Raw genomic sequence first — 25,452 nt, forward strand, 5'->3', positions numbered from 1 at the left:
GCAGACAGAGGCAGGCAGGCAGGCAGGCAGGCAGGCAGGCAGGCAGGCAGAGGCAGGCAGGCAGGCAGAGGCAGAGGCAGGCAGGCAGAGGCAGGCAGGCAGAGGCAGGCAGGCAGAGGCAGGCAGAGGCAGGCAGGCAGAGGCAGGCAGGCAGAGGCAGGCAGGCAGAGGCAGGCAGGCAGAGGCAGGCAGAGGCAGGCAGGCAGAGGCCGGCAGAGGCAGGCAGGCAGGCAGGCAGAGGCAGGCAGGCAGGCAGAGGCAGGCAGGCAGAGGCAGGAAGGCAGAGGCAAGCAGGCAGAGGCAGGCCGGCAGAGGCAGGCAGGCAGGCAGGCAGAGGCAGGCAGGCAGAGGCAGGCAGGCAGGCAGGCAGGCAGAGGCAGGCAGGCAGAGGCAGGCAGAGGCAGGCAGGCAGGCAGAGGCAGGCAGGCAGGCTGAGACAGGCAGGCAGGCAGGCAGAGGCAGGCAGGCAGGCAGGCAGGCAGAGGCAGGCAGGCAGGCAGGCAGGCAGAGGAAGGCAGGCAGGCAGAGGCAGGCAGAGGCAGGCAGGCAGGCAGAGGCAGGCAGGCAAGCAGAGGCAGGCAGAGGCAGGCAGGCAGGCAGCGGCAGGCAGGCAGAGGAAGGCAGGCAGGCAGGCAGGCAGAGGCAGGCAGAGGCAGGCAGGCAGGCAGAGGCAGGCAGGCAGGCAGAGGCAGGCAGGCAGGCAGGCAGGCATGCAGAGGCAGGCAGGCAGAGGAAGGCAGGCAGGCAGAGGAAGGCAGGCAGGCAGAGGCAGGCAGGCAGGCAGGCAGGCAGATGCAGGCAGGCAGGCAGATGCAGGCAGGCAGAGGCAGGCAGGCAGGCAGGCAGAGGCAGGCAGGCAGGCAGGCAGGCAGTCAGAGGCAGGCAGGCAGAGACAGGCAGGCAGGCAGGCAGAGGCAGGCAGAGGCAGGCAGAGGCAGGCAGAGGCAGGCAGAGGCAGGCAGAGGCAGGCAGGCAGAGGCAGGCAGGCAGAGGCAGGCAGGCAGGCAGGCAGAGGCAGGCAGGCAGGCAGGCAGGCAGAGGCAGGCAGGCAGGCAGAGGCAGGCAGGCAGGCAGACAGGCAGGCAGAGGCAGGCAGGCAGGCAGGCAGGCAGAGGCAGGCAGGCAGGCAGGCAGAGGCAGGCAGGCAGACAGACAGAGGCAGGCAGGCAGACAGGCAGAGGCAGGCAGGCAGGCAGAGGCAGGCAGGCAGAGGCAGGCAGGCAGGCAGGCAGAGGCAGGCAGGCAGAGGCAGGCAGAGGCAGGCAGAGGCAGGCAGGCAGAGGCAGGCAGGCAGAGGCAGGCAGAGGCAGGCAGGCAGGCAGGCAGAGGCAGGCAGAGGCAGGCAGGCAGAGGCAGGCAGAGGCAGGCAGGCAGGCAGAGGCAGGCAGGCAGAGGCAAGCAGGCAGAGGCAGGCCGGCAGAGGCAGGCAGGCAGAGGCAGGCAGGCAGAGGCAGGCAGGCAGGCAGGCAGAGGCAGGCAGGCAGAGGCAGGCAGAGGCAGGCAGGCAGGCAGAGGCAGGCAGTAAGGCAGAGACAGGCAGGCAGAGGCAGGCAGGCAGAGGCAGGCAGGCAGGCAGAGGCAGGCAGGCAGGCAGAGGCAGGCAGGCAGAGGCAGGCAGGCAGAGGCAGGCAGGCAGGCAGAGGCAGGCAGGCAGGCAGGCAGGCAGGCAGAGGCAGGCAGGCAGAGGCAGGCAGGCAGAGGCAGAGGCAGAGGCAGAGGCAGGCAGGCAGGCAGGCAGAGGCAGAGGCAGGCAGAGGCAGGCAGAGGCAGAGGCAGGCAGAGGCAGAGGCAGGCAGAGGCAGAGGCAGGCAGAGGCAGAGGCAGGCAGAGGCAGGCAGGCAGAGGCAGAGGCAGGCAGAGGCAGGCAGGCAGGCAGGCAGGCAGGCAGGCAGGCAGAGGCAGAGGCAGAGGCAGAGGCAGGCAGGCAGGCAGAGGCAGGCAGGCATGCAGGCATGCAGGCAGAGGCAGGCAGAGGCAGGCATGCAGGCAGGCAGGCAGGCAGGCAGGCAGGCAGGCAGGCAGGCAGGCAGGCAGGCAGGCAGGCAGGCAGGCAGGCAGAGGCAGGCAGGCAGGCAGGCAGGCAGGCAGAGGCAGGCAGGCAGAGGCAGGCAGGCAGGCAGGCAGGCAGGCAGAGGCAGGCAGAGGCAGGCAGGCAGAGGCAGGCAGAGGCAGGCAGGCAGGCAGGCAGGCAGGCAGGCAGGCAGGCAGGCAGGCAGAGTTTTATACTCTGCTGAGTCCCCGGGCCACTGCGTGGCCCAGCACCCCATCAGGTTGGTCATGTCGGGACATGACGCTCGCAGCCCGAGTCACCGCAGCGAGCTGCGATGTCGGGTCTGCAGGCGTGGGCAAGAACTCCCAGTTCTCCAAGCTCGAGATGGCGTGCAGGAATTAAACACGGGTTAATGACATCCTAGTCGAAATCAAGAGGAAGAAATGGGCTTGGGCTGGGCATGCATATGGCAGCGGCGGCATCAACCCTCGTGCACGGCATCTGAGCCTCTCCTCTGTGTATTTACAGTTTTCCCCGACCCGGTGTTCTGGAACCTGAAGGACAGCAATTTGCGGCAACGCACTGATTCCACCGACTTCACACTTTCACACGCGGCCACATCGGCCTGAAATTGCTGTGGACATATTCGAGACGGCTCGGCAAACCCGGGAATACCCATCGCCATTGCACCAGCGCCGACAGCGACAACCGGCAACAAGTCCCGCGAGGGGCGTCGTTCGTCATTTGGCAGCGGCGGCATCAACCCTCGTGCACGGCATCTGAGCCTCTCTGTGTATTTACAGGTTGGTTGATATTATTCTGTACTGCTTTTTTCTTTTTGTTGTTTTATCACCGCCTATGCCGCTGCTGCCAAAGACCTCTTGTTATTTTTTTCTGCTTTGCCACGGTTTTAACCATGTCGCGTTGTTGTGCGTGCCGATCGCGGGTTCCCGACAATGGGCCGCATATGACCTGTTCAGAATGCCAATTTACTTTTCATCTGGGTGCATGTTCTGGTATAAGTGACGAAACATGGAATTCCAAACGCGGTTCTTTCAAGAAATCTTGGAAGTGTGACCGGTGTAGCAAGGGTTCACGAAGCGATGACTCGGAGAGCCCCAACTTAGACAGCGACTTAGCAGCGCACTTGCTAGCAATTCAGACCAAACTCGATACTCTTCTAGCTCTCCCTAAACTGGTAGACGCACTTGACTCCAGCGTGAAGTTCCTGTCAGACAAGTTCGATGAATTTCAGGATCGTCTTCAAATTCAAGAGCAAGCGACAAAAAAACTAGCCGAACGCATGGATCAGATAGAAAAGGCCGACTCTTCCAGTGAACTGCAACAGATAATGCAAGATGTAGATAACCTGGAGTGGCGTAGCCGTCGCAACAACATTGAATTTCACGGCATTCCTGAAACTGAAAACGAGAACTTGCTCGAAAAAATAAATGAATTAGCCCCTAGACTGGATATTCAGCCACTAACTAAGCAAGATATCACCGCACTACATCGGCTTCCTGCGAAACAAGGCAAAACACGGGGCATCATTGCTCGCTTCGTCAGTCATGAACATCGTGACGCCTGGCTGGCAAAGCGACAGACACTAAGGAATGAACCTGGTGAGATGTTTATGTGCGAAAACATGACAAGGCTTTCCCGTAGTCTTCTGACAAAAACGAAGGAGTGGGCGAAGAACGCAGGCTACGCTTTCGTATGGCACACGAACGGAAAAGTGCTAGTCCGGAAGAAGAGCGGAGATAATGCTGTGGTGATTCGCACGGTTCAGGATCTTGATGATCTGCAGTGATTATTCTTGGCAAGTTTGTTTTTCTTTGAAATTTTCTTCCACAATGAAAAACCTGCCCACACTTTCAGTTTTTCATCTTAATGCCAGGAGTTTACGCAACAAGTATGATGAAGTAATTTCTTTTTTGTCGGAACCTAATCATTCCTATGACATCATTTGTTTTACAGAGACTTGGTTCTCATGTGATGACGAGTGTTTTTCACTTTCCGGATATGATGTTGTATCTGCATGTCGCTGTAGGAGGCGTGGTGGTGGTATCGCTGTATACATCCGATCAAAGCTTAATTATAAGGTACTTCCGGAGTTCAAGATAATTGGCGATAATTATGAATGCATAGTTATACAGTGTCGTGGTATGATTTTCTCTGTCATGTACCGTCCTCCATCAGGCGTTCTCCGTGACTTTATGCAGTTTACTGAAAAGATACTTGAACTCAGTGTTCAGCTGAAGTCTGAAAGCGTTCTTGTGGGTGATTTCAACCTGAATGCTTCCCTTGACAATCAAGCCTACTTACAATTCAAAGAGTTATACGAGTCTTATGGTTGCTCCAACGTAATCACCACACCGACAAGAATTACACCAAGTTCCCAAAGTATTCTTGATCTGTGCGTTACAAGTTTCCCTCGTGAGAATGTAAAATCAGGCACCCTGGTCTGCAGTTTAAGCGATCATTTGCCAATATATTGTGTGTTACCCTGCAAACACACAGTCGCCCCCGAACACAAAGTATTAATTAGAGATTACTCCGAGTACAATGTTAACAAGTTTAGGGACATGCTGACAAATGTTGACTAGAACATAATTTTGGAGCTCTCGAACCCCGATGCCGCTTACGACGCTTTCCTTTCATGCTTTGTATCTGCTTATAACACATGTTTTCCCCTCAAGCCCCGAAAAAAGAACAAAAAAGTACGAAAGCCCTGGATTTCTCGTGAATTGTTTCAAAGAATCAAACAGAAAAACCGACTTTTCCAAACATTCTTGCAAACAAAAGATGAAAGTGACTTTCATGCATTCAAGAAAGTACGAAATCTGCTAAATTCAGACTTAAAAAAAGCAAAGCTCAAATACTACACACATAAATTTACACAGGTGAACGGTAATACACGACTGGTATGGCAAACCATGAGAGAGTTAATCTATAAGAATGCAGAAACAAAAAAAGTGAAATTTCGGAATGCCGATCTGTCTGAAGCAGAGGTTTCAAACCTGTTTAATGAGCATTTTCTCGCTGCTGGTGCTCCTTTAGCCGACGCAACAAATGTCCCTTCTTCTACACCTTGGGAAAATTATGTCACTGCAAGTAATCCGAATACAATATTTTTGTCCCCCACTGATTTCAGTGAGGTGCAAGATATAATTATGTCTCTAAAAGACGGTTGTGCATCTGGCACTGATGAGATCAGACCAAAACCACTGAAGGCTGTGAGTCAAATAGTTAGTACTCCTATTGCACACATCTGCAATCTTATAATGGAAAAGGGAGTTTTCCCAGCCAAAATGAAACTTGCTCGTGTGACGGCTATACACAAGGGAGGCTCTTTCGATGACGTGAACAATTACAGGCCGATCTCTGTGCTTTCTGTATTTTCGAAAATAGCTGAGCATATTATAAACAAAAGGCTTGTTGGATTTCTAACCTCGCAAAATATTATCGTAAGGCAACAGTTCGGCTTCCAGAAAAACAAATCTCCAGAAACAGCACTACTTGGAATAAAAGATGAAATTCTGCACAATATCGAAAACAAGGCATTAACTCTGGGTATATTCCTCGATTTTAGAAAAGCGTTCGACAGTGTCCAACATGATATACTTATAAAAAAGCTTCAGCATTACGGTGTCAGGGGTATAGCTGGTACTCTCCTCATGAGTTATTTAACTTCACGTGAGCAGTATACTGTCATCAATGGTGAATGTTCAGAGACAAACACTCTGTTGTATGGTGTACCACAAGGGTCCATCCTAGGGCCAGTCTTATTTCTCATCTATATTAATGATATTGTAAATATACCGGGTGCCTCGAATTTGGTTTTATATGCGGACGACACCAATGTGTTCTTTTCGGGTAGGGATTTAGATGCGCTGTTCAGAAAGGCGAACAATTGGATGTTGGGCTTAACCTCATGGCTGGGAAGTAACCGGCTCGCATTAAACATAAACAAAACAAAGTATGTACTCTTTCGTTCCAAAGGTACAGAAATGTATACAATTCCGTGTTTAAAATTTAATGGCCTGGACATACAACAGTCTTCTACTACCAGATTTCTAGGTGTGACATTCCACGAAAATCTCTTATGGAATGCTCACATCCACACACTTAGAACTGATCTCTCTCGTGCCTTAGGCATCTTAAACAGACTGAGGTGTTACCTGCCAGCTTCTATCAAACGACTAGTGTACTACTCCCTTATACATTCACGTTTTAGCTATTGTTCTCTTGTGTGGCAAACCACAACGAAAACAAATTTAGATTCCTTACTATCAATACAAAAAAGAGCAATACGCGCTATCAGTAACTTAGAGCTGTCCTCTAGTTGTGCGCCCTACTATAGATCGCATAGAATACTCCAAATGCCTCAGTTCTACAAATACAGACTAAGCCTGGAAGTTTACCGCCAATACCGGTTGGATAAATCTACCTTTGAAACAAAATACCAAGAAAAAAGAAGTGTGTACGATTTAAGAAAAAGCATCATAGTCAAGCCCCGAGCTCGAACAAACTATGGACATCAAAGATTAAGCTGTCAGATAGCAGATTTACTAAACAACTATCCCGTCATTCACGACCTATTAACTGAAAATCTTTCATTAAGCAGGTTTAAGAAAACACTCAAGGGATTATTCTTAACGGAAGACTAGTGTGTTATGTTTTCATGTTTTTCTTCTTGTTTTCAATTTTGTGTTCCATGTGCTTCAAGTTCGATAGTTTACATGTATTTTATGTTTGGAAGTGTTTTGTTAACATGTATTGCTAGCAGAAGTTGCTGCACTTATTCTTGTACTCTGTTTCCTGTACATATTCTTGCACTGTAAAAAAAAAATATATATATAATAAGGGGGTTGGGGGATACAGTTTCATCTAAGACATTTCTCTGCATGTAAACTCTGTTGAAACTCTGCATGAGTGTCAAACCGCTGCTTGCCACAGGGTGGCGTGACCTCGTCAGGCACTTTTCCGCCTTTTGTCACGTCCCCCAAGACAATAGTCTTGTATTATTGTCTTGAATAAAAAATGATTGATTGATTGATTGAATACAAGATAACCGCTGGTCCTTACGGGTAACGGACTAGATTCCAAGAGAAGGCAAGCGTACCAGGGGGCGGCAGAAAGTTAAGTGCATGGATGAGATTAAGAAGTCTGCGTGGATAGGGTGGCCACAGCTGGCAAAGGACAGGGTTAATTGTAGAGACATGGGAGAGGTCTCTGTCGTGCAGACGCGTATTCAAGCTGATAATGATGATATTGATAAAGCCCATGCACTTTGCATTTATGATTTATTCTTTCAGGCGGTTCCACATTTCAGAACTAAAAGAAAAAGTATGTAATTATGTCGCAAAGGAAATAAAAACGTTTTATGCATTTGTGATGATTAGTTCATTGCAAATAGTGTAACGATGGTCGATATACTTTTTTAAATCTGCTTTCCGTTCCTTATGATTACGAAGTACAAGAAAATTCAAGGCAGCGGCACGCAATTTCATACGAGAGTCAAATATTTGCGTCTTTGCATTGAGTGACTCTACCCTTCAGCGAGCCGTTAGATTAAACATAACGAAGTGCATTGCACTTTTTCCTCCCAGTCTATCGGTAAGATTAGGCTGGTTCGGATATTTGCATTAGTGGAAATTTGTGTTTATTGTGCCATCAGCATGCTCGAAAAGTTTGAAAACTCTTGAGCTGTGAAATGGAATGCCAAAATATTAGTTTAGAGTATGTGCGTTCATGAGCTACATTTCGCTGCCTTTACTAAGAATGTCCAGTGTAACCGTAAGTAATAACAGTAGGGGTCCCTCCACCGGTCTTACAAAATGATTCCGAGAGTCTTTTTCGCCGGGCATGCAGTTCACGCTCGGCGAGTATAACAGGCGCAGCGGGGCACCTGCCTGCTGTTTAAGTGTAATGAAAATGAGTGTGACGGATGGCATATCGTTCCTTCCGTCTAACTTGTCCAGTGACGTCGACCTAGCTTAAAACGAAAACGCCCGCTCTCTGCACAACCTTACCGTGCTCGCTTCTTTATATGGGTAGTCCTTCCCTGAGTGCTCACTGCTTGGAGGTGGGCCCTGACATTTTGTCTATGGCTACCTTTTACGTTTTCAATTTCATCGATGCAAAAGAAATGGCACGAAACACTGGCTCTCGATCAATGCCGAGTTTTGCAGAGGAGCTCCACTTCACCATTAATTCTTTGAGCTTGACGAGGCGCAATATTCAGAAGGTTTCGCTTGCCAGTCTTTATTAGAGAGTAATCCGCTCACGCTACAAGTTTCCACACTTCGTATGTCTTGTGGTTTCGGGCAGTAGGTTTTAAAAAAATCCATTTCCTCAACATCACATAGCAGTGTGCAGATTATAAAAGCGAACATTATAAAACACAAGAGCTGGTTTTGCATACTCATTACCACGGAAAGGTGTTGTTGTCTTCTGTTTTCATGCTCTTATGTTGTAGCGGCGGGTGCCGCCCAAGTACACGAACTGCTAGCAACCATACATCCCCCTTTATTGCCACATAGTCATATATAAACACATAGCGACACTGGTGCCTCTGGCGGCAGGTGATCCCCAAACCGGAACCGAAACCACATATACAACATATTCCCTTCCTTATAAAAAAGACAGCTACATAGGTTAGTGATTTAGTAGTGGTAGTACGTTAGTGCTCTTTTACAGAATTATATTTACAGTAACAACAATGTGCTTGTCTTATGCACTTAATACAAAAATATAAAACAAAAAGAGGAAAACAAGATACAACTCCATTTATGTCCATATTTCACAACGTCAGCAAACTCAACACTCGTGCAGATTGTGACACGTTCGTGTTCACTGCAAAACGTGTCTTTCTGTACTTAGTGTCCATAGCGGTCTGGAGGTCGTCTATTCCTTGATGGCTGTACCCTACGCTGAGGTCCCGATGCTTCTGAGAAACCACTGGCCGCAGGCGAAGTCTCTTCCGGCTCACAGCCGGTCACTGGTGACATAGGCGGCTGCTTCGCAGCAGCCACAGCTGAAGTTCCGGTTGGCGCTTCTGAAACGGGTCTCTCCAAGGTAGGCGGTGAGCTGCTTTCCCTAGCGGTGTCATTTGTATCACTCCTTTCCCCCCACCCACAGATAGATAAGAAGCTCGTGGCATCCTTGACAACTTTGTAGCGTTCCACGTTTTTCCATCATCAAGTTGGAAGGACGATTGCCCCTGCTTTCTTATCACTTTTTCTGGGCGGCTAAAAGCCAGGTCACCTTTAAAAGCAGTTGTTTGTCTGCGTACTCGTACATGGTCACCAACATTCACTTTGGTTTCCCTTGCGGCCCTGCGAGCGTCTGTGTATAGTTTACTGGATTGCTGCTTTTGCTTCACCCGCTCGCGTAGGTGGTGGAGCTCTGAAGTAGGGTCGGTTGCAAATATTGGTGACGGATAACCAACAACATCGAGCCGAGTCCTTGGCAGACGTCCATGCAGGAGAAGTGCTGGAGCAACTGCAGTTGTGGCATGCTGCGTACAACGGTAAATGCCCAAGTATTCTGTTACCGTTTGGCGTAAGGGACGCTGCTCGAGTGTAGCCACTTGAACAAAGCTTTTAAAAACTCTGTGGAACCGTTCTACCTGTCCGTTTGCTTGCGGGTAGTATACGGACGAATGCCGCAAGCGGATGCCGCGATCCTGCAGAAAAGCTTGCAACTCTCGAGATGAAAACTGTGGCCCGTTATCGCAAACAATTTCCTCTGGATAACCTTCACGTGCGAACACTGACACCAAGAAGCCTGTTACTGTGCGTGTTGTGGCTTGGTTGCAAAAGTATACTTCGGGCCACTTAGAAAAGTAGTCGACCAGCGTGATCGCATATTGACAATCGTGTGGTGCTCTCTCAAATGGGCCAACAATGTCCATGCCAAGCTTTAGCCACGGTTCCTTTGGTAAGGGGACCGGGTTCAATGGTGCAGCCATAACCTTCGTGCTCTTGTCCGCTGCCTGGCATATACTACACATTTGAATAGCTAGCTCGACTTGCCTGTCCATGGCTGGCCACCAAAATTTTTCTCGCAGACGTGCTTTCGTTCGTACAATTCCAGGGTGAGCCTCATGAGCAGCGGTAATTATCCGCGCTGTAAGTGATGCGGGAACCACAAGGCGTTCGCCACGCAAAATCAAATTGTCCACCACTGACAGTTCATCGCAAAGTTTGAGGAAAGGTTGAAGCTCACCCGGCAGAGATTTTTACGCAGGCCAGGACGATTCAATGTAGGCCTTGGTTCGTTGCAGTGTGCTGTCTTCCGACTGGGCCTGTTCAAACTCTTCCCTGGTAATGCAAGAAGATATAAGGGCAACTGATACAGTTTCATCTGGTAAAGTCTCTTCTTCCTGAGGAGGTGACGCAGGGAGGCGAGAGAGCGCATCTGCTACTCGATTTTGCGAACCTTTCCGGTACTTTACTGTATAGTTGTACTGCTGTAAGCGCTCCGCCCACCGTGCTATCCGCAAAGGACGCCTTCCTGGCCCTTGAGTAGACAGCAATGCGACCAAGGCTTGATGGTCAGTAAGCAACGTGAAATGGCGTCCCCACGAGTAAACATGCCACTTCTCGCACGCCCAAACACACGCAAGCGCTTCGCGTTCTCCTACTGAATATCTCCTCTCTGCAGATGAAAGCGCTCGAGAAGCAAAGGAGACAGTGCGTAGTTTCTCTCCCTCCACCTGTTGGAGAACCGCTCCAAGCCCACAGTCTGAAGCGTCAGTGGATACAACAACTGGAAGAGATGCATCGAACATCCGCAGGACTACGTTGGACGCAAGTGCCTCTTTGGTCTTTCGAAAACTGGAGTCTACCTCGCCAGACCAAACAAATGGTTGCCCCTTTCGAAGCAGAACGCGCATCGGTTCAACCATATCGGCAAAGTTGGGAACGAACCTAGAGTAGTATTCGACCAGTCCCAGGAACGATCGAAGGCTGGCTGTATTGGTGGGTGCCGGTGTATCCTTGATGGAAGCAACCTTTTCCTCCAGCGGAACAATACCACTTGCTGTGATCCTGTGACCCAAAAATGAAAGTTCCTGCGTATCGAAGATACATTTGCTGTTCAGTTTGAGTCCTGCCTCTTTAATGCGTTGAAGTACTGCTGCAAGGTTATCTATGTGCTCCTGCCGGCCCCGCCCGAAGACTATAATGTCATCTATATAGAAGAGCACGCCCTTACATCCTTGCAGGACTTTGGACATCATACTATGAAATGCAGAAGGCGCGGAAGCCAGTCCGAAGCACACTCGTTTAAAACGAAAGAGGCCTTCGTGAGTTATAAATGCGGTCAAATCGCGACTCGCAGGGTGAAGCATGACCTGGTGGTAAGCTGATGCGAGGTCTAGCTTAGAAAAATTTGTGGCCCCCACTAAACTATGCAATAGCTCTTCTGTATGAGGAAGGGGAAAGCTGTCTATTACGAAAGCTTTGTTTGCTTGTCGAAGGTCTACACAGAGGCGAATACCTCCCTCTTTCTTCTTAACGACCACAATGGGTGACACCCATTCAGATGTCTCCACCCTCTCTATCACGTCCAGATTTTCCAACCGACGGAGCTCTTCCGAGACCAATGGTCGTAGCGAGAGCGGAAGGCGCCGAAGTTTGGATTGCACTGGCTGCACCGTGGATCGCGTTTTGACGTGATGCACAAAACCTTTCGCGAGGCCAAGGCCTGGATCGAAAAGAGATCCAAACTCGCCAACTAATTCCTTTGGGAGGTTAATATCCTGCACGGATTTCGTCGGGTCAGGGCGCTGTTCTCTTCGAGAATTAGAAGTTAGCGTCGTTTCAAGGCATTGCAGAGATGACACATCAATCTGTAGACCGAGGGCCTTGATGGCATTGATACCCAAGAGTGAGGTGCCTTGTTCTACGACGTAGAAAAGAAGGCTTGTGCTAGCTTTGTACGTAACGTCAGCGAAGAAACAGCCACGAACCGGAATTGGCTGTTTTGAATAGTCCAGTAACGGTACAGTCGGGGCCAAAAGTACTTGGCCCTCAAAATACTGCTTAAAAAGATCATGTGCAACAATGGAAACTGACGACCCAGAATCTACAAGGAAAGTTATGTCCGCACGGTCAATCGAAACTGTGACGTGAACAGCGGAGCGAGCGGCCATCGTCACAGCCAGAATGCTGAAAACTTCCTCGCTAGGAGAGTCTTGGCTGTCTACCTCACGCACCGGAGCGGAGCCTCGTTTCTGGCAAACAGAGCGGAAGTGACCCATGACACCGCAATGGTGACAACGCTTGCTTTTGGCTGGACAGCGAACTGATGCTGCATTATGCTGGGATGAACCGCAGCGGTAACAATGAGACTGGCGGTTGTGCGACCGCTTCGAGCTCTCTTCGGATTCTGGTGTACGCGTAGGCGTAATTCCACGAGTATTTATGCGTCCAACATCTACAGAAGGAAATTCTTGCAGATCATTGTACGCCTGCTCAAACTGCCTTGCCAGTAGTACTGCTCTAGCGAACGAGAGAGACGATCCTTCAAGCAGAAGACGCTCGCGCAAGCTCCGAGACGAAATACCAGCAACGAACTGGTCACGCAGCGAATCTTCTTCGACAGGAAAAGAGCATGTAGCAGAAAGCTCCCGCAATGCAGTGATGTACTCATTCACTGATTCACCAGCTTGCTGAACTCGCCTACTGAAACGATGCCGTTCGGCAACAACATTGCTTGTTGCCGAAAAATGAGCGTGCAGAGCGGCGACTGCGATATCGTACGACGATACTTCAGGCCTTGTGTTGCCTGTGCCCTTGCTATCTTCCGACCTTTTCTAAGTAGCAGTTTGCTCACCGAGCTTGACGTTGTCCATCGATGGAAGCGGTAATGTGTAAAATATGCGCTGACCTTCTACGCCTAGGCTGTGAAGAAGTAGTGCTTTGCGACGATCCGGCGTGCAGTCAGAGGCCCCCGAAGCAAGCAGGTAGTTCTCGAAGATTCGGAACCATTGTGGCCACGCAACAGCAGGTCGACCAGGCACAGGCAGGAACGGGGGCGGCGGCGCGAGTCCAGAAATGCTCATGGCGCCGGAAAGCAAGCGGCGAAAGTCACGCCCACCGAAATGATCCCATCCTCGTCGCCAATGTTGTAGCGGCGGGTGCCGCCCAAGTACACGAACTGCTAGCAACCAAACATCCCCCTTTATTGCCACATACAGTCATATATATACACATAGAGACACTGGTGCCTCTGGCGGCAGGTGATCCCCAAACCGGAACCGAAACCACATATACAAACGTTTTGCATACTCATTACCACGGAAAGATGTTGTCTTCTGTTTTCATGCTCTTATGAAAGTCAGGGAGACAGAGCGAGAATATACTGTATTTGCTATCTTGGTTTGCTACCTTACAAGCGATATTTTGAATGTACGAAGAAATAAAATGACTGTATTGAGTGATCTTGTCTCGACGTTTTATTCTGCATAACGTCGCCCATGTTTATAATTTGCTGCCGTAAAAAGCTCTTTATTTTATATCTTTGCCGTAATCATTGATACGGCAGTAAATAAGAAAGCAAATGAATACCACTTCACTTCACTTTGCTACCTTAAAGGGCTGCTGGATTGGGCCTATTACATAAGTGGTGGGTAACATGTATAATGCAGATTGGATCAACAAAGAAAATACGTAAGGTACCTAAATTATTCGCTGTTCAAGATAGTAGCTAAACATTTCCTAAATGTTGATGGACAGGTGATTGCGGCGATGTCATGTGGAAGGCTGTTCCAGTCCGTTGCTGATCGTGGAAAGAATGACGGTGCAAATGCAGTAGTGCGTGTACGAGGCCGGGCAACTTGAAGGGGATGACCAATGCGGAGGGAAATGCGTGCCCGGGGAATGATGTAGGGTGGACGGCGAAGTGAGCAGCAATAAAATTTTTGAAACAAGGACATACTAATAATACGACGTCTTCAAGCTAGAGATGTTAAGCCTGCCTCTGCTTTAAATGATGATATAGTGACATTATATGAATAGCACGAATATATGAATCTTTTCGCTCGATTTTGGACTGATTCTAGGGAATGTTTTTCATAATTTTGATTATGGCTGCAAATTGCAGAGGCGTATTTTAATTTGGAGCGGACACGTGATTTATGGGCAAGTAATTTTAGGTTTGTGGCGCACGGCGTAGATGTCGTTTTAAGAATCCAAGGCTTCTTTTAGTGGATAATATGACTTTAGTGGCATGCGCGTTCCAGGTTAGATCATTGGACAATGTTAGGCCGAGGTATATATAAATCTGAGCGAATTCTACCGTGACGTGCAATATTTTATACGAGAAGAGGAGAGGAATACGTTTTCGGTTAAATGACACGAGCTTCCATTTATTGGGGTTTGTTCCATGAGCCGTTGGTTACACCAGTCCTCTACGCTGATTAAGTCATTCTGGAGGGCAAACTCATCATAGGCGTTATTGATTGTGCGATAGATGACACAGTCATCGTCAAAAATACGGATGTTACACGAGACATGCATTGCTAGGTAATTAATGCATATTAAAAAAAATAGGGGCCAAGGACTGCTCCTTGCGAGACACCTGATGTTACGGGAAGAGAACTAGAGGCTTTAATTTTAACGTGCGGTTAGCCAGGGTACGGTTAGCCAAGAATTCGCCTATCTTCACTAATATTTTAGGATGAAGATTCAACCAGGAAAGTTTTAGTAGCAAGCGCTTGAGAGGTACTTTGTCAAATAGTGTGGCTAAGTCCAGGAAAACTGCGTCAGTTTCGAGGTTACAGCTAGTCAACTTTTACATGCAAGTCATGGATGAAAATAGCCCCCCCCCCCCTCCCCCAATTGTGTATCGCAAGATAGCTTCCCTCAGCGAAAAAAGGCTGTGCTAAAAATGCATTTCGAATATATTCTATTAATTTGGTATTAATTTCGCATTTTTTGTCCCTATGCTTAAATTGCCATACGAATTCTTTCTAAATATGCTAGGAGTACTATTTCGAACATTCTTACAAATGCATCAAAAATGCGTTTTCTGGCCACTTAGTATATTTATACCTTAAAAACACATTGAATGCATTAAAATATAGTAAAAATGTACAAATAATACATTAAAAATATTCACTTCGGCTCGGTTTGCAAAAGGTGGGCTAGTCGGATAATACTGATCAATGCTGTCAACAGCAGAAGTAATGGCTGAACTGTTTATAATCATCAGGAGACATACAATTCCAGAGAAACCACGTTGTCATCAAGAAGTCTTTGCAAGTGCAAGATCACGTGACGGGACCTAAACGGGAATGATGTGCCACGCAGGAAATGCAGACAGAAAATGACGTCAGCCAACTAGAACTGCTCCGACAATTCTTCTTCTTTAGTGAATGATAGAAGAATGAAAAGGGGGAATACACGGGCTACTGAAGGGCTAGCCACCAGGTCCACTGCCAGCGTGTCATAGAAGTGGGCGGAGGAGGGGGAGATTATTGATAGGGGAGGGTAGGCACGCAGTCACAGTGTCCATACCAGTTGTCATATGCTGCCCTCACAGGCCTAGAGGCGGCCAGAGAGGCCGGTGGCTTCCAGGAAGGAGAGGAGGTGCCGGAAGGCCTTCGCCGGATGGTGGCCGCCGGGGATCAGGAGGTGTTCCACTGAAGGGCTGGGGAGGCACAAGGTGTGGAAGCCCGCCTTCATGATCGTCCTGATGGGCACGAAGGTAGGGTACTCACACAGCAGGTGCTGGGCTGTCTCCGTTGGGTCATTGCAGAATGTGCACCCAGCGGAGCCAGTGAGGCATAGGCGGTAAAGGCGAGAGCCGGTGTTGGCGCAACCCACTCTGAATGTTAGGAGCAGGCTGCGCTCCTTGCCATCAATGCCAAAAGCTGGGAGAGGGCGGTTGGCCATTAGCCGCCCTGGGATTTGGGTGGTCAAGCAGGAGGAGCCTGTCCACTGTGCTCCTGGCCAGGTCCAAGGGGCAGAAGTCCGAGGTGACAGGAGTTCCTGGGGTGTGAGCCGCTTTGGCCAGGGTTTCTGCAGCCTCGTTGCCCTACGACAGGGCTGGCACCCAGGTGAGTAGGATGCGGGTTTTCCTGGAGGAGATTGTGTCCAGCCGGCAAGACAGCCTTCGGAAGATTGGCGGGGGGGGGGGGGGGGGGGGCTGAAGGGCCTCTGGCAGAGCTCGAGGGCTGCACTGAAGTCAGTATAGATGGTGCTTTTTTCGCAAAGACTGTGTACCCCTAAATTGTCACAAAAGCGTCGGTGTGATCGCGTTCGGAACTGGGGTCTATCTAGAACCAAATTGTTAGCCGTAGCTTTCGTCAGGCATCGGTCAGGAGTCGAACTGTCAACCAACAAATACTTGGGCGTCTATGAGAGTCGGTCGGCCTTGCCAGTCGGGATTCTTTTCACTGGCATGTTGGGGCACGGAGGCGCCCATGGCGCCATTGCCGGTATAATGCTATCACGCTGTCCAAACGTAATTTAAATGAGTGGTGATTGCCTTTCTACTAGAAGTAAACGCGAACAAGTGGAAGAAAACGGATGGTATTCACTGTTCCCGGAAACGTGATTTCGAGCACTAGGTTGTTCCTCGGCAGTGTGAAGTGTGCTGCAAATATGCTGACGCAGACTACCGATTTGTTAGAGTTTATGTAAATACGCAAGAATTAAGTTCGTATTTACAAAAGTACACTGTAAATGCATTGCCAACATGTCATTTTCCGAAACGCAATTTTGAGCACTATCTGTTCAACGGCAGCTTAAATTGAGCGGCAAATACGTTTACGCGGACAGATTATTCGTTTGAATTGAAGTGTACTTTAGACGATTTAATGTCGTATTTGCAAAAGTGCCATTTCAATACATTGCCAACATGCAAAGGCTATTCCCCGAAACATGATTTCGAGCACTTGATTGTTCCACGGCAGTTGAAAGTGTTTTCAAATATGTTGAAAAGGACTGCCCGTTTGTTAAATTTGATGTGTACTTGAGAAGAATTAATTTCATATTTACGAAAGTGCACATTTAATATATTGATAAGATGCTAAAACCCCATTCATCTTTTTGGAGGTATTTGAAACGTGGTCGGAGCATGCTTTAAGTGATGTATTTTTGGAAACTTTCAAGGATATATTTCGAATACCAAGGATAAAACTTCAGAAACCTATTTCAACCATATTTTTAGTGCATTCATGACCACAAAATATGTTTACAATACATTATAAATATCCCGAAGTATAGTCCAAACTTAATGGTTTTCGCTAAGGGTCCTTACGGAAGCCGTGTTCAGCAGGATGAACAAAATTAAGAGAGTCAAGAAAGTTGATTATGTGAGAATAAAGACATGTTCCATGATATTGCATGACAAACTTGTAAAAGAGATGGGGAGGTAATTAAGAGTAGATTCTGTATTACTTTTTTTGAAGATCGGAACAACCTTCCCTACCTTCCAATCGCTGGGTATCGTGTCTGTGGAAAGTGATTGTGCAAACAGTTTTGATAGAGACGCTGCGGAAGCATTGCGAGTATTTTTGAGGAACTCGGGGTGATTTCATCAGCACCCGCCGAAGATGACATCTTCATATTTTCAGTATTATATATAATGCCGTGCACAGAAAAGATGATTTAAGGCATATGAAAACTCACGTTGGCAGCTTCAGTAGAAAGTTGCATATTAGTTTCGTGTGCGAAGACGAATGAGAAAGCGCTGTTAAAAATATTTGCACATGGTCATGTGAAAATATGCCACTGGTCATCTCGCCAAGTGGGTTGATGCCACTTTGTAAACGCAGAAAGGAGAGAGGTGGCGTTTTACTTATTCTCTGTCAGTCATTACATTTTTTCTTGTTGTTGAATCTCTTGTACCGTGCTTTACATGGCTGCATTAGTGCTTTAGCGCAGGTATATATTGAATTCTTGGAATGAATTTCTGGTGATTGCAGACTGTATTGTTTCCCTGGTGATTCAAGCAAAGTTCTCTCGAAATGTTTAAAATTGCTCACAAAATATGGCATTGATTCTACAAGGAAAGTTTTGCCTGAGTTCTTTTTTTTAAGTCCATCCTTGGCGGCGTAACGGGAAAATTTTTTCGGTTATCTTGTGCTAATCTGCTTTCTTGCAAGGTACACTAATCAGTGCCTCCTTCTGAGATACCTTTAGTCAATTCGGTTCTGAATGCTAAACTGAGATTTGCCAGCTGCACCTCTAGAAACCATTTTCTTAAATAAAATTGTAAACGATCTCACCTCTGTGATAAAAGCCTTTTGAAGAACAAAAGTGCATCTCGTTGGCACGATGGTAGGCTCCCGCATGTTCACAACAGCAAAAACCAAACTCTGAAAACAATAGTATAAATTACCTTTCCATTTTTTATTGAACCGAAGAAAAGCATTTTTTTTCATATCTACTCATCCGAAGCCGACAAGTGAATAGAAGGCTTCCGTTTTCCAAATTTGGGGAAAAAAACCCTTCAGAGTACAGCCATCTGGCCGGACTATTTCTCGTCCCGTACACGGCTTTTCCTGCTTCGTGGCAATTTCTTCAAATGGAGGAGGCAGTTGGCGAGGTTGAATGTTTTTCTCTTTAACTGATGCCACTAGCCATAAGGGCCAATGGACGTTGTGCTGAATTCGGTAAAAAAAATTGCTTTTGGTACTGACAGCTCTAATGGTTGTCTCAGCTCTTCTAAAATGGCTTCTGAAAATATCGTGAAGAGGGCAAATTACAGTCGTGCTAGGCTATCTTCTAATACCGGAGGGTCCTGACGGCGGGAAGACATTTTGGCAATGGCACGTTCCTTGTCTTCGTGCAGTGGTCTCTATGCCTGGCCTAGCAGCAGACGGAAAAAGCGCTCTTAAAAGCAAAATAACTGCGTAGCGATAATTGCAGACTCCTACTTGAAGACAACTCTCAAGATCAGCGCTCTTGAAGCTAGACGATCAGTTGCCACATTTCCTAGTTTCCTCCACGCAGCATTTCTTGATTTCGCCCTTCATTTTTCTTCACTAAAAAAAGCTGTTCATGGCAATTTGAGCTTTTCGACAGCTTCTAAGGGGAAATGCAAAACCACAACACCCTTCTCAAGAGCTATTTTGCAAAAACGGTGCTTTATTAAAGTGGCACATTTCCGCACCTAATACCTAGCGCAAATCTAACCAGACATGAGAAAATATACCTCTAACAAATAACAAACCAAGTGGGTAGTGTTGTGCATAAAATATTAAGTTTAACTGCAAAATAAATATTTAATCAGAAAAATGTGATTAGTAAGAAACGGCTTAACGCGAGAATTGTGATTTAGGTAAGTTGCTACATAGATTCATATCGCTGCCCTCAGCGCGTGTTATCAATATACAGTGTTTGATAAAAAAAACCTAGCGATAAAAGAAGGTAATGGCGTGATTTGTGTCCAACATGAATACATAAATTGGCCGATACAATTTACATTCCTAGCCAGTACCACAGTGTTATTTTCGATTACATTGAGTTTCTTATACCCTTGTCACACGGGCATTGTAACCGCGGTTACGCTTAACTGCGGTTAGACGACTTAACCGCGGTTAAAGAAAACCGTCAGACCACCCCTGCCATACAGAAATTAGTCCCACCACTCGACGACTTGACCATGATCACGTGTTTCCCACTTCGACATAACTAAAATTACAACATTTGCAGTATTTGTTTCTGAAAAGTTGCTTAATAGCAATTTGCGGCATTTTTATTTGCTTGAATATGCGTGTGTAGCAGCTGCAGGTAACTTCAGTGCGCATGAACATCAATATGACGCCGTTTACTAAGCGCAGTCTTTTAACACTGGGTCTAGTCGGCTTTGTAGACATTATAGTAGCCAACTACGGCCGGCTCTCCCGCGTTTCCGCTCACGACCCTCGCAGTACCTGCGTGGTTTGTACGAGTTCATTTTTGCGTGCATCGTTGCTTGTGCCCACAGGATTCGAGCAGCAGACGCTATTATCCAGACGCAACGGGATCGCAGCGCCTACGATGGCTGCGAGCGAACCGGCTTCCGAAAATCGAAAGCGTGAAGATGAATTCTGGCTAATGTTTACGATGCAACAGCCTGCCCTTCAGCGCCAGCGTGTTCAGCTTATAGCGCTCCTAGCCGAAATTGAGCGGACGGAGGAGGAGCGACGATGTGCCGAGATGAGGTGCCGCCAGCTCGAGGCTGCTATTGTGCAATTATGTCCACGCGAGCGGAGGTTGTGGGCGTACCCGAGAGGGAACTCTTGGTACGAGACGACGGTGCCTCACCTTCCAGACAGCGAATTCAGGACGCATTTCCGGGTGAATCGCAGTACATTTAGGTACATTGTGACTGCATGCGAGAGCATGAGAAGACAAGACACAAACATGCGAAAGGCTGTACCGCTGCACAAACGTGTTGCAATCGGCCTTTACCGTCTTGCCACGTCGGGCGAGGACAAAAGCGTCAGCAACGCTTTCGGTGTGGGCAGGTCCACAGTAAACGAAATTTTCTGGGAATTCTGCCATGCTGTTGTGCTGCTATTGGAACCGAAGTTTGTGATGTTCCCGAGAGCTCACGAGTTGGCCGAGCACATGTGCCAGTTTGCTGCAGTGACTGGATTTCCGCAAGGCGTAGGCGCCCTAGATGGATGCCACATCGAGGTGTGCCCACCTAAAAAAAAACGCAGTCGACTACTTCAACTACAAAGGATGGTATAGTGTCATTCTTTTGGCAGTGGCCGATCACAAGTACAGATTGCTGTACGTCAATGCTGGTGCGCCAGGTAGGAATCACGACGCTGGTGTATTTCAAGTCTCAAGGCTCCCGCAACTGTTGAGCAGCGAGCTGTTCAGCAGAGAAGTAAAAATTCTTGATGGCGTGCCAGTTGGGCCTGTCCTGCTCGCCGACCAAGCGTTTCCTCTCCAGACACACATGATGAAGCCTTACTTGCAACCGGGTGCACTAGGATCTCCGACACAGTCATTTAACTATCACCTTTCATCTGCAAGGCGCGTTGTGGAAAATGTGTTCGGAAGATTGAAGGCCCGGTTCCGCATGCTGTTGAAGGGACTAGAGTGCGACATACACAACGTGACCACTGCCATTCGCACTGCCTGCGTACTGCACAATATATGTGAGCAGATGTCCGATCGCTGTGATGTGGCTTGGCTTGATGCAGCTCAGGCTGAAGAGCAGCGGCGCCCTCAGCCAGTATGCACCAGCAGCCGATGTGATGCACCAGGGGTGGCAGTTCGGGATGCCTTAGCAAAACACATTGCTGCTTCAAATTGAAATATGCCATCAGTGTTGTGTGTTGCGATAGAAGAGTGGATTTTATGCATGAAATTAATGTGCAGTACGCTCAGTGGTGCACTGTTGCACAAAACAAGCATGATACAACATCACAAGATGATGATAATGTGCACATTTGTTTTTATTTCTTTTTTTCAGCCAAGAAGTCCCCAATCATGTAAACCATTTTGTTCTGAATGTTGTTGGACTCCTGCAGGAGCTCCACTACTTTCTTTTGCAGTTTTCTATTTTTTTTGGCTGCCTTTAAAGATCTTTTTGACTCTTCACTATGAAAGTGTAGCAGTTGCTGCACTGCAGATGACGATTGTCTCTTTCTGGCCTTGTCTGCACCTGTGATGGCGGGCCGGGCACTGGCTGGGGAACCGCTGCTTGGCCCAGGGTCAGCAGAGCTGCTCAGTGCTCTATTGCTAGCATCAGCAGCAGTGGTATTCAACCTGCTGGTCGCCTCATTTCCTATCAATGCCTCACTTGCAGTTACATCATTTTCAGCAAATGCGACTCTTCCCCATGACACGAGCTCCGCATCCTCAGGCATTTCAGCCACCACTATAGCCACCACATATAGCATTGTTCCTAGGATGCAATTCTTGCTATGCTGTGCAATACTTACTGGAGGCAAGAATCAACTTTATAGTCCTCTCTTGCACCCATAACTGGTGTTGAGTGTACAAACTCACTGCATTACAAATGAAAAAATATTGACACTGCACGTGAGCACAAAATGCTTATGCAGAATGAGTGTGTTAATAGCCTTCTTAAGCTCCAGCCACATCTAATAAAGAATTGGCATTCCTGTTATGTTATGCTCAACAATACGTATGTTGTACCCTGTAATGGCGTTGGCCGGCCAATGGTGTTGAAAATAATATAAAATTTCTTGGAAACACAGAGGCCGATGCAGCGGCTAGGCAAAGACATTAATACTGTCGCATCTGGCCTTCCATTCTTTAGGTGTGACATAACTTGTCCTTTTTTTTTCAAGTATACTATGCTTTGTGCCTATCAATCATTGAAAGGCACAAGGGCATTTACAGGCATGATGATGTCTTTCCCACAGCAAACATTCTCTCTCCACTATCCACAAGTACATATCTATGCCCATTTTGCTGACAGCTGTAAAATATGGGTTTCAATTCAGTAAAAGCTGCATGCAATGGGCGAATGGAAAGGAATGTCAAGAATAGCTTGGCCCTCATTAAGCATAAAATGAAAAATAATCCTTCATTTGCACTTTTCACTGCATTTCAATTCTGTTCTGCGGTGAAAACAAGAAATGCATAGCTGGATCAGCAGTGTTTCCTTTATGTTGCTGTACATGTTAACACAACTAAAATACATGGACCAAAATGGGTTCCGAGCCTTTCCACCCTCCATATCCATGCAAATGAGTTTCCATATTACCAGGCTCCTAATACATTGAAGACGTTTGGTACCCAATAAAACACTATATCTCAAGTTGTTCATATTAGTGGCTATCATATTAATGGGACACGACAGTGTCTTATATCACAGCTCCGGCTGATCTCTTGCTTTACCAGGCAAAGAACTTTCGTAGTTCGCAAGGCGCGGAAAACACGATTAGGATAATTTTTCTTCCGCATTGTACCTGTTTGCCATCTCGAGCACATCAAGCCATGTGTTTACACATGTCGATTTCAAGAATAAACGTAGCTTAAAGTTTACGCTGTGTGTGTGTCCTGTCTGCGTCAGTCTTCCTCACTGTTCAAAGAAGCATAAGCCATCAACTAAACTAGCCCGCACGTCTACCCTTGTCAACGACTATGTGTTTACAATAAAAACTCGCTGACATTAGCATGTAAACAGCTCATACAATCTTAAACCCACAATCTAGTTTTGTAATCTGCATTTGTTACAACAGTGTGCGAAATGACCCTTTAGCATGCTATTTGAGGAAATGTAAATCACAGCCTACCTCCACATTTTCTTCAATCAACATCTCATCATTCATTGGGAGCGATCCCAGAAACTGGTGGAGGTGCCAATAGAACGGCCAGTCTTGTCCGCCTGAGCCGGTGGTGGTGCCAGTGCGCTTGATCTTCCTGGAATAAGAATTACCACTACTGCACATATGCAAATAAAAAAAATCCAAAACTGCCATTTCACTGAAAAAGAAAACCTTCAGTATATGAATGTATCTGCCGTATAAAATCAAACCAATGCTCAGCTGGCATGTGGAATTTCAGTGATACTGTGAACGTAGCGTAAAGATGCGACGATAGTGGCAATGACAGCGCACTGTTGGTGACGCAACAGCAGCGTAATTACATTACACTACGGGTGTCAAGTTGGAACAGGTACACACCAGTCATGTGTCTTAAACGAAAAGAAACACGGATCGCAATTTTTCGTGCATCAAGCGGAGCCTAGGCCTCACGTTTTTCTTTTGTTGTTGTGGTGAACCACACAAAGCTCGCACTAAGCTAGAGCCCCCTCACGGCTGCATGCCGCTACGCAGCGTTCAAACCACAGACCAGCACTCGAAAGCAGCATGCATAGAGATTGCAACTTTACTTACCGATACTTCTTATGCAGGTTATCTATTTTTTGGCGGACCTGCTTGGAGGTATACGGCCCCTCGCCGTGAAGCCCAGCACTCAGCTCCGCTGAAATCGACGCGTAAATACGCGCGTTTCTCGAGCATGCACGCAGAGCAGGCAAGTTTTCTTCCCAGAGCCGTATCAATGTCATCGTCGCATGGTGCGACCACGACACTCTCTTCATATCGGCCCGAGACTCTTGACTCGAAACGCATGATACTGGCATGGGCGCCGCCATGTTTACGGTTTCAACGACGAAACCGAGGTTGCCAAGCTCGGTTTGTGCTAACTGCGGTTAGCGGGCTAACCGTGGTCGGTTCTGCCGTGTGAACAGCAGCAACTACGGTTTGCGGTAACCACGGTTTCGATAACCGCGGTTAGGCGTGCCCGTGTGACAAGGGTATTACACTGCATAGAACTCTTACTGCCACGGTCAGCATGGAGAAAAAACTGCACCGATTGCGACTGAACACGCGACCTTGCAATTAGCAGCGATCCCTACACCCACAGAGCTAGTGCGAATTTTGCATTAATTCATGAATATATGTATATCCAAAATAAAGTGCTGTTTGGGCAGTGTTGCAAGGGAAAGAAATATGCTCGGTGCCTGTGGTCTATGAGCATCGCGCGCTAGCATTTAGCAGAGAGCTTTGTAAAGTTGGCGCAGTCGCTGACTGCAGGAGCTAAGCTATATTGTGCTCATCTACCGCTTCACGCAGCGACACCATCTAATAAGCTGAGCAGAAGGAGGGATGGGATAAGCATAATCACTGCAATAATTTACAAATCTACATGCGATGAGCTGTCATAATTGGACTTATGTAAAATGGTTAATAAAATTGCCTTGAGTGGGCGTGTGAACAGCATCGTGGCACGGTTGCTTGACAGCATGCGTTTGTTCATGCAGATAGCGGGATATCTTCAGATCTACGTGGCATCGACCGCTCCTACAGACACCGCATGGATTGCACCTGCACCTTATTGCTGTTATGCTGACCTGGCTTCATATGACCCGTCCTGGCAACCCTCTTGGACCGTGGCTCCTTCGCAGAAGTTCAGCTCATCGCCTACGACATCACCATTTCCTCTGGATATAAAAGAACGCCAGCGGCCCGCGCCTTCCAGTGGGCGTGTGAACAGCATCGTGGCACGGTTGCTTGACAGCATGCGTTTGTTCATGCAGATAGCGGGATATCTTCAGATCTACGTGGCATCGACCGCTCCTACAGACACCGCATGGATTGCACCTGCACCTTATTGCTGTTATGCTGACCTGGCTTCATATGACCCGTCCTGGCAACCCTCTTGGACCGTGGCTCCTTCGCAGAAGTTCAGCTCATCGCCTACGACATCACCATTTCCTCTGGATATAAAAGAACGCCAGCGGCCCGCGCCTTCCAGTGGGCGTGTGAACAGCATCGTGGCACGGTTGCTTGACAGCATGCGTTTGTTCATGCAGGTTAGTAATGACGTTCCTATGTTTGCAATGAAATCTAGCAATGTTTGTCTTGTGCTGTTCCCACGCCCACAAGTGCTATTAGGTTTGCTTGTGCAGTCATTTGATGTGTGTGCTCAGCTGGTTCTGCAGTCGGGTGACGTCGAACTTAA

The 25,452-nt window shown here is 47.9% G+C and overlaps 1 protein-coding gene across 1 annotated transcript; it reads right to left on the reverse strand.

Annotated features, from left to right (window-relative positions):
* Window positions 1-10,235: 10,235 nt before the first annotated feature.
* On the reverse strand, window positions 10,236-13,064 carry LOC144095559 (uncharacterized). Its single transcript, XM_077629251.1, has 3 exons — window positions 12,846-13,064; window positions 12,352-12,815; window positions 10,236-10,317 (listed from the first exon to the last, which is right to left on the reverse strand). The coding sequence occupies exons 1-3, from the start codon at window positions 13,062-13,064 to the stop codon at window positions 10,236-10,238; spliced, it is 765 nt and encodes a 254-aa protein (XP_077485377.1).
* Window positions 13,065-25,452: the final 12,388 nt, after the last annotated feature.

Source organism: Amblyomma americanum, chromosome 6 (genome assembly GCF_052857255.1).
Source record: "Amblyomma americanum isolate KBUSLIRL-KWMA chromosome 6, ASM5285725v1, whole genome shotgun sequence".
Classification (NCBI taxonomy): Eukaryota; Metazoa; Arthropoda; class Arachnida; order Ixodida; family Ixodidae; genus Amblyomma; species Amblyomma americanum.